Source organism: Zingiber officinale, chromosome 2B, assembly GCF_018446385.1.
Source record: "Zingiber officinale cultivar Zhangliang chromosome 2B, Zo_v1.1, whole genome shotgun sequence".
Taxonomy (NCBI): domain Eukaryota; kingdom Viridiplantae; phylum Streptophyta; class Magnoliopsida; order Zingiberales; family Zingiberaceae; genus Zingiber; species Zingiber officinale.
Window position 1 is genome coordinate 127,244,648 of NC_055989.1, and position 9,365 is coordinate 127,254,012.

Consider the following 9,365-nt stretch of genomic DNA (forward strand, 5'->3'; position numbering starts at 1 on the left):
TCCATGGTATATGGAGGCCTAAATCACCCCAAGCTATGTTGTAGTAGTTAGATCTTTGATCTCAAGAATCTCACAGTCGACTCAACTGTTGTGAATTGTAAGAGATTTTTCCTTCGCGGATAGCAAACCTAAAAAAGTGGGTCTTCTTGTTGGGGTTGCAAGGTTGCAAACATAGTCCCACATTGAAAATACATGGGAAAGATCATTGGTTTATAAGAGAAAGATATTTCCATTGGCATGAGGCCTTTTGGATAGAGCCCAAAAGCAAAACCATGATAGTTTAGGCCCAAAGTGGACAATATCATGTAATTATGGAGATATATAAATTCTTTTCGATCCTATAAGGTTTAACCGCCGACTGTGCACAAGAGCTATGGTCTGATTGAGTCATGTGGATACAATATTAACCTCGAACAAAGAAAGTGGGGGCTCAGGAAGACCTGGTGGGTCGAGGATTAGACGTGAGAAGCTTGTGGTCCTTTGTTTGAGGAAATATGATCCCATATTGAAAACACATAGGAAAGATCATGAGTTTATAAGAGAAAGATACACTTCTAAATAGACCATCATGAGTACCTCTTGATTTATCCTAGTGATCGATGAGAAATTTTTATAGGTCGGATCAATCGTCCCAGGATTATTCAGTTCAAAGAACTGAATATTTAGTATCAACTAAAAAAAATAAGGCATGCCCTAAACTATGGACATCTTGGGACTCCCTATGCATCTAGGGTTCAAAACCCAAGGAGCACTACACAAAATTTACCTCCACATTCGAACCACTGGACCATTATGTGGATTGCCACATATGTTTCCAGATTTACCTTGATAAATAGTGGGAAATTTTTGTGGAGTCAGACTGGTCATCTCTAGGATTAATCGGATCATAAGATTAGATACCTAGATTACCCAAAAAAAAAAAAAAGGCCCAACGAAATTAATTTCCTTCAATGGAAAGACAAGCTTGGGACGCTAGCTGTGGAGTGATGCACCGTTCATACTTTTAAATTTATCTTGATGATTGATGAAAAATTTCTATGAAATTGGACTGATCACTTTCAGGATTAGTCAATTCGAAAAATTATATACCTGGATTTAAAAACCCTCAATAGATTCTCCCACGCACCGAACATTTGAATCTCAAGATATACAAAAAAATTCATCATCGTGTTCAAACTACTAGAACAACTAAGTTATTGGGCCATCAAATTATTCGCACTTTTGGATTTATAGGGAGACGAATCAAGGGAAGGCGGCCGACTTCAAACCCTAATTACTCAAAAATTGAAAATTACACGTTAAATTAGAGAGAATTATTTTATTTAGAGTAATAATATTATTATACAAACATTAACCTTTAATTATAAAACAGTATTAGTTTAAACACTATTTAAACTATTAATTAAATAAAATTACTAGTAGTAGCGCCGCTGTTTTAACTTTTGTCAGGTTTTATTAGCCCCACTTTTTAACTAATAACTTTTTATGTCAGGCATTAGTTTTATCAGTTGGGTAAAAATTAAAAGTCTCCCTAATTATCATTTTCATAAAAAAAGTATTTCTTTTTTTAAAAAAATCAAAATAATACTTCAGAATAAGTAGCAACTATGAGTAAAATTATAAAATTACTCCACTTCGTTCAAATTTATTATATATAAAAATAATTATATTATTTTTTTACTTATTAAAAATTAATTTAATGTGATTAAAATTATTGATATTTAAAAATAAAGTATGAGGCGTCGCCGTCCAGTCCACCAGGAACAAAAGAAACCGTTGGATTTTTTTCGTTTGTTTTTAAATCAATGGGCTGTGTCGATTTAATCTGACGGACCTCAAACACGATGCTCCAAATTTCTCTGCTCTGCTCGTCTTCCGCGGCGTCGTCTGCACAGTTCTCAATCCATGAATCCTAAAACCTCACCTTTAGCCTCCTCGGATGATCTTCAGATCCATCCACTCATCATGGATGTCCAACACCTGCATCTTCCTGGCCCCTCAGCCGCCGGCCGCGTATGCCCCTGTGCCTGCCCCTTCTGCTGCCGCCCCACGTCCCCCTCCTGGCGCCGCTCCATGAAGCGCCGCCTCGAACTCGATTCCTCCGACAACGGCGGCGGAGAGGTCGAGAACGAGGCGGATGCCCTGCGTGAAGCCTTGGCGAGCCAGCAGGAGACGATCCAGGAACTGTGTGCTGAGCTGGACGAGGAGCGGAACGCGGCTGCCTCGGCGGCCAGCGAGGCCATGTCCATGATCCTCCGCCTCCAGCGGGAGAAGGCCGAGGCCCAGATGGACGCGCGGCAGTTCAAGCTGTTCGCCGAGGAGAAGATGGAGCACGACCAGCAGGAGCTGCTCGATCTCGAGGAACTCATATTGAAGCGCGAAGAAGGCATCCAAGGCCTCGCATTGCAGCTCCAGGCTTACCGAGAACTCCTCATCAGCCACGGCATTGATCCTGACGACGTCGACGACGACACAGCACTCTCCGGTGTATCTCAATTCGAGGAGATGCACACAGTTGAATACCCCCCTTTGAAGTGCAACCTTCCAAATGACGTCGATGACGCTGCTAATCTCGAAGAGATCGCTTTTGGGGAGACGCCGGATGCCGACGAGGACCTTGACAGTTTGGAGACGCGTATTTATGAGCTAGAGACCTCGCCCAATCTACTCGACGAAGCGCATGAGATTGCGACAGTTGGTTCCTCTGAGGATTGCTTCGATACACAAAGGGAGAAGTGCAAGAGAAGGGGGACGGATGGAGGGATGGAAGGCGGGACTCCAGATATCTGGAACCTGTGCATGAGACTGCAGGCACTCGAGGCTGACAGGGACTCAATGAGGCAAACCATTATTTCAATGAGAACAGAGAAGGCACAGCTGGTGTTGCTCAGAGAGTTAGCACAGCAGCTGCATAAGGATCTCTTTTTGCCTGAGAGGAGGATTGCCAATAAAAACTCTTCGTCTGCAAGTTTTTCACTGGTCGCTCAGCTCGAGGTATATCACTTTTTATTGATCAATCAGCTGAACATGACAATTGATTTGGAATTCTTCTTTTTCAGTGGCTAATGACGTTTCTTCTTTGGAGAAAGAAACCGTCAAGAACTAGGTACGCGCTTGGTTCGTCCAATGCCAATGTGGGCTTGTTGTTGGTTCTGGAGAACTCACCCCGAATTAGTGACCGGAGATTTTGTTGCACACGAATAGCAGGGTGAATTAAAACATTCTGTTCCACTTGTTTTGTTCAAAGTGGATCATCTCGTACGTGTATCTGCTGCGTTTGTAAGTGCATTTTGGAATCATCATTCAAGCACTTGTAATGTGGTGTTCTATCGATAGAGTGCTAGCTATTTCATTTCTTGAGGTTGATGTCGGTGAACGTTGATGCCAATGATGCTAATGATCTGGTATTGTCTCATCTTTTAATGTGTGAAATAAAAGCTAATTAATTTACAACGACCACAGTTTATATATACGTTGCAAGAAATACAAGAACGAGAGGAAGAAGAACTGCTATTGAACATGCTCACCCAGAGCCAAAGGGTAGGAAATGGGAATGTGTGCTTGCCCATATTGCCCACTTTCTTAAGGGAAAAAGTCTCGACCCCGTGGGTCATCCGAGATGGCATGGGGCGAAGGTTACTGCAATGAGGCCGTCGGGTCGAAACTCAGTGACAACGGGGGAATAAATTCCCTATCCCTGTATCCCACCCAGTCTGTCCCATGTTAGCTCGGGTGCTACGATTTACCTCCCTCACAATGACCGTGGGTCCGGTCGGTGGGGGCCCTGGGGGCGAGAGTTTCGTCTTTTTGTTGCAATTAAGGGAAAAAGTCTCGTTTACTTCTACAATAATTTTCATTATAAAGTGTGCATCCAAAGGTGATTCACGAGAAGGGTGTGGAAGAACGAGAGGAAGAAAAACATCTGAGGCTGTGAGATTTAGTTTGTGGAATTGTCAAGAAGTGTTCGTAACTGTAACCTTCTCACAGACGACAAGAGATGACTTCCTCCATCCAGCGTTTTGCTCCTCCTTCGAATTTCACCGCAACGAGATATGATTTATTGTTTCGTATAGTAAATTTGAATTATAATTCCTTCATTGGTATCAGAGCAGTAGGAATTATTCCTAGTTGTAATTTCTCGTCACGTTTTGCACGACACATTAGATTAATGTGTCATAGCAGACGAGCGCCGACGACTACATGACAGTAGTAGGAGATGTTGACAGTAGAGTCACAGGGAGACCAGCGACAGGGTCGCTAGTAAGCGTCGCTTGCCGACGTTAGTAGCGCTACTATGCAACGCACTGCACCAGGTTGGAAAATCACGACAGTGCCACGATTTCCACCGGAGCTGGGCTCGCGCCATGGGGATATGTTGGCGACGGCATTCCGAAGCCGGTGATAGCTTCCCGTCTAGCCGGCGATGCGCTAGTCGCTGGGATGCGTAGAACAGCGATTGACAGGGCCGAAGTCGATAAATGTCCAACGTCGGAAAGGATCGGCGACCACCCGAGTAGGCTGGAAATTGGCCTTCATGGGCGACGACTGTGTCTGTCACGGTTGTGTGGAAGCAGTGACGTGCGACATGGGTGGCGTACGACGGAGAAAACACTGAGAAGAGGAAACACAAAGCACAGTGCTTTGTGAGAAAAAAGTTTGAATATATATATATATATATATTAATGTCCTTTTTACTATTCACATCAAAAATAATTCTAAGATTTATTAGTAATTTATATAAACGCATAAATCAGTGATCTAGAGTTCAAGATTCAGTTGCGGCATATTATTGAAAATTTTTCTCATTAATCAATTATAAATCTAGAGTTTTTTTTAGTCTCACATCTTATAATTGGCAACACTGTAAGCAAAGAAACTTCTATAAATATCTTGGGCTGTCGATATTAAAAATCATACTTTTCTCAACTTTTTGGCTAAGATTAAGTATGACATTAAATTAATTTTTTATAAGGGGAAGTTTGTTACAGTAACTTGTTGTTGGGATTCTCGAGCGTTACCGTATCATTGCACTATTGCATGGGTCCCTTACCCAAGAGTATATTACCTGTATTATATTACGCACGCAAGTAGGGATTACCCCACTTGGTATAAAGGGCCTAGATCATGTAACGCTAGGATTACCCCACTTGGTTTAAAGGGCCTAGCTCATGTAACGCGTGTGCACACTCACTAGTATATATATAGATATATATGCAACTTTTCATCTGCATGATAAATTATAAAAAAAACGTAAGCAGTGAGCTTCATGTAAATGAATGGTAAGAAAAAATAATAATTTTTTCTTCACCGGTCTGGTTCAGATCATATAGGTTTGAATCAAATGGTTTAATTAGACCATTAGGTCTCGATCTAATTTAATTATTAGTTGGTTTAACCGAACTAGGTTGATTCAAACTGAAATCGATTTGGGTTGATTTAATTGGGGCTTGGACCAAATATAATCAAATGACTAGATTTATTTTATTAGGTCAAATTTGATTATATTGATTAGATTTATTCTAATGGGTCAGACTTACACTACAAGAAAAAAGCTAAACAACAACGCTTTTTTGGCGTTGTCGTATGTACTTAAAAAGTGATGTTGTAGATGGTGTTGTAGAAAGTCATATCAAAGACAACGCTTTAAAAGCGTTGTGGTTGGTCACAAAGACAAAGCGTTGTCTTTTCGTTCTTAAAAAGCGTTGTTATAGATGCTGTTGTAAAAATGCACATATCAAAGACAACGCTTTAAAAGCGTTGTGGTTGGTCACAAAGACAACGCTTTTTAAGCGTTGTCTATTCGTTCTTAAAAAGCGTTGTTAAAGATGCTGTTGTAAAAATGCACATATCAAAGACAACGCTTTAAAAGCGTTGTGGTTGGTCTCAAAGACATTGTTTTTTAAGCGTTGTCTTTTATTACTTAAAAACGTTGTCTTTTTAAATTTATAAAAAATAGTGTTTTTTCTTAATTAAATAGCAAAAATTATAAAAAATACTCAAAATTTACATATAATTGAATATCCACAACCACAATCATTTTTATAATAAGACTATTTAACAAATAAATAAAACTTTATATTATACAAACAAAATGTATACATATTGATCCACAAATTAAATTTGTATCATACAAGTTATCCTTAACTTCATGACAATAATTTTTCAAATACACAAGTTTTACAAAACCTCATCATTGACTAACCGCTGTTGTTGGTGTCCATCGCATGGAATTGCTTCTTTAAGTCCAGCAATCTCTTCTTCTGAAAGGCTTTCAGCTATCACTCTTAGAGCCATCTTCTTCAACTTGTCATCAGCACACCTGGGGTTGTAGGCAATCAAGAAATTTTGTATGAAAACTTTCATACATGTAAATCTCGTACTAAATAATATGTCAATGTTATATATACATGTAATTCATACCGTAAGTGTGTTTATATCGTAACTGACAAGTTTTCTTTAGGGCCAACTTCTACTCAAGCTCTTTAAACACTGCATCAAAATAAAAAAATTGGCATTAGTTCTGTGCTAAATGAAAATCATATTTAGAGGAAAAAGCGGGAGTGCTGTAGATGGATATATTAACCAAGCATATTAATGTTTGACCTGTCTTTACAAGTTCTAAGCATATATATTAACCAAGCGGGAGTGCTGTAGACTCCGAACCAAGTAAAAATAAACTGTGTTAGCAATTGTTTTTACTTAACTTATATTCTGCTGCATTTTACTCAATTGTTTTTAAACGAACGTGAAAAAGCAACGAGTGCTATTGACATTAATTTTGAACTAGAATTATTTTTGAACTAGAATTTCTGTAATAGAATCTAACTTAAGTTATACCATGAGATTGACAATTATTTACACAATTGAGCTGAAGCAAGGTAAAAGTTCAACTTGACATGACACATTCACAGTCCCAAAATCGAGGACGACATTCTATTCCCTTCCAACACCCATGCGTCATGGAAATATATATATTAACAAATTGTAGACATTATCCTACTATCAAATTCTCAGAAGTCAGAAGTTGGCAATGGAAATGTGAATGCAGTTCAATTTATGAATAGCTAATGATCAACTAAGTTGATTTTGGTTAGCTTTCCAGCGAGAGCTTGAATAAGAAATCGCATGCAGTTTACAAGATTCTTAGTTCACGAAATTCCATAAAAACGGGTTAATTATAACAACATTAACTACCCATATTAAAAGATATATTGCATCTTTCAAAATAGGTTCACAAGAAACAAATCATCTAAAGAGGTCAATGCATGAAAACAAAATTCAAACAGCACACACCTAAGTTCGCTAACCATTGAACCAAGTGTACAATAAGCAAGTGGATTACATTTGTTATTTCAATTTTTATTCAAAAATACGATAATGATGAATAAGGAGAAATGAATGAAGTGCTGATAAAGATTTACAACTAGGCTTTTTTACCAAAAAAAAACTTTTAATTAAATGGATTTGCCTCGTACAATAAAAAAAATCTTATTAAAAGGTTTTTCAAAAATAATCTTAACCATGGTAAATTACATTCACAATAACTTTCTAAATAATGAAAGTATGATACCTGATCCTCAAGGAATAATCTTGGCGGAGTACACCATGCACCCCGATGGAATTGATTGAAAGAACTGGTGCTGCTTAGTCCAGTAAAAGAGCTCACTTGGGACATTTGCGGACTTTGCTGCCCACCAACAGCAAGTTGCTCCTGCTCCTGATCTTGCTCCCTCAAAGCAATAATGTAATCATAGGTGCTGATTCCCTGTAAGCGCATCCATGTAGAGTAGCATGAGCTAGTTAAAGTGTCAATTTTCTCCAGAATTGATGAATAAACAACACCATATCGTTCAAATTCTACTATTTGTTTTCCACTATGGAAAATCTATCAGTTAAATAACAAGCTGTAATAGTTCAGTTGGATAATAAGTTTCAGTAATGCTCAGTGTATGGATGAATGCAAAGAATTTGAAAATATAAAAGATATATTCCTTGAAATAGAGATATTTGACCGGATACATAGGTTTGTTTTATATAAATGTAGGAGCTGTGTAACTGGTAGTGTTTGCTGTGTCACAAGTAGAAATATGAAAGTAGTGTACCTTTTTTATTAAAAGAATATGGAAGAAGAAAAGTTGTGCAACTGGAAGAGTAGCAACCATGGCTAATAAAGTGCACACAGCCTGCATTATAGAGACATTATCAAATTAGTATCAGAACCTTGAAAAATCCTCATTATGATGTGTGATTTTCATTCATTTTCTCTTCTGAGTACTCACCACCACAATGATAAAGGGTGCCAAGGAAAAGCTACTACCCAGCTTTGAAACAATTTCAGCAGAAAATCTCCTTCTCTCAACAAAACACAGTATCAGCACAAGCATCCCAACAGCCCACTGCAGAATAAGCTGGCCCAAGGTGCACAAAGCATGGAGACCAATCAATAGTCAATCAGAATGAAAAGGACCTGACATAAAATGCATTCTATGTATCAGGTCCTTCACGTACTAAGAAAATAGTATCTTCTAAGTTGATGCACACAGATGATAAATCTACACTAAGAAAATAGTGTCAATCACTATGATTAATGAATACAACTATTGGAATGGTAGGAAATATTTGTGCTTACCAAGAGAAGAGCAAACACCATGAGGATGAAGAACCTTTTGTAATTTTTTCTTCCTATGCAGTTATTGATCCACTACAAGGAAAGATGAATACTGCATATTACTACAAGATAACAAAACATATAAGGTTGTGAATGGAGAAAACCCTCACCCTGCAATGATGATCAAAGCCATCAACGCATTTGTCACAGACTCTACAATGCTTACTATATTTTAGAACCTGCAATACAAACAGATAGAAATCATTAGAGAAAAACCAAGTTAATATAAAGCACATAAGAACTTTATTTTCTTGAAAAGATTGTGTGGCTCATCGTAAATGAGATCTCTATCACCTTTCTCCCTAATAACCAATATTCTGAATTATCCATCTTTTATGGTTATGCATTTGTCCAAAGGCCATCTGATCAAGCAATCAAAAAAAGTAAATTACTCATCTTACTGTCCTATTCTTTTTAAGACATCCTACCACACCACATGAGAAGCACCCACATTGTTTTGGTTAGCCTAGAAATTTGCAACTTATCACCTCGAATCCCAACGGTGGCATCACTCTGAATTATTGCACAACTTCTCCATCCATAGCAATCCAAACACCAGAACACGAAATGGCGAAGAAATATTACCTTAGTTAAGATGGAAGATTAAAAGTATTGATCAGGAAGAGACCAACAACTTTAGAAGCCTCGAAGTTTTAAATTTTGTCCATGCTGGTTGGCACAGGGAAAAAAATTCATT

General features: G+C 38.3%; 2 protein-coding genes across 2 annotated transcripts; one reads left to right on the forward strand and one right to left on the reverse strand.

Moving 5' to 3' along the window:
* Positions 1-1,962: 1,962 nt before the first annotated feature.
* Positions 1,963-4,647, forward strand: LOC122048675 (myosin-binding protein 7-like). Its single transcript, XM_042610211.1, has 3 exons — positions 1,963-2,994; positions 3,060-3,208; positions 4,314-4,647. Exons 1-3 carry the CDS (start codon positions 1,966-1,968, stop codon positions 4,645-4,647), a joined length of 1,512 nt encoding a protein of 503 aa, XP_042466145.1. The 5' UTR covers positions 1,963-1,965.
* A 2,803-nt stretch (positions 4,648-7,450) lies between these two features.
* On the reverse strand, positions 7,451-8,714 carry LOC122048676 (probable protein S-acyltransferase 22). The gene is made up of 4 exons (XM_042610212.1): positions 8,630-8,714; positions 8,280-8,408; positions 8,103-8,183; positions 7,451-7,765 (listed from the first exon to the last, which is right to left on the reverse strand). The coding sequence occupies exons 1-4, from the start codon at positions 8,648-8,650 to the stop codon at positions 7,451-7,453; spliced, it is 546 nt and encodes a 181-aa protein (XP_042466146.1). The 5' UTR covers positions 8,651-8,714.
* Between the last annotated feature and the right edge of the window lie 651 nt (positions 8,715-9,365).

Coding starts and splice junctions, on each gene's coding strand:
- LOC122048676 (XM_042610212.1), bottom strand. CDS start 8,650: ATGGTGTTTGCTCTTCTCTTG. Junction 8,409..8,629: donor TGGTGTTTGCTCTTCTCTTG/GTAAGCACAAAT, acceptor ACCTTGGGCCAG/CTTATTCTGCAGTGGGCTGT. Junction 8,184..8,279: donor CACCCTTTATCATTGTGGTG/GTGAGTACTCAG, acceptor TCTATAATGCAG/GCTGTGTGCACTTTATTAGC.
- LOC122048675 (XM_042610211.1), top strand. CDS start 1,966: ATGGATGTCCAACACCTGCATCTTCCTGGCCCCTCAGCCGCCGGCCGC. Junction 2,995..3,059: donor CACTGGTCGCTCAGCTCGAG/GTATATCACTTT, acceptor CTTCTTTTTCAG/TGGCTAATGACGTTTCTTCT. Junction 3,209..4,313: donor TGTTGCACACGAATAGCAGG/GTGAATTAAAAC, acceptor GCACTGCACCAG/GTTGGAAAATCACGACAGTG.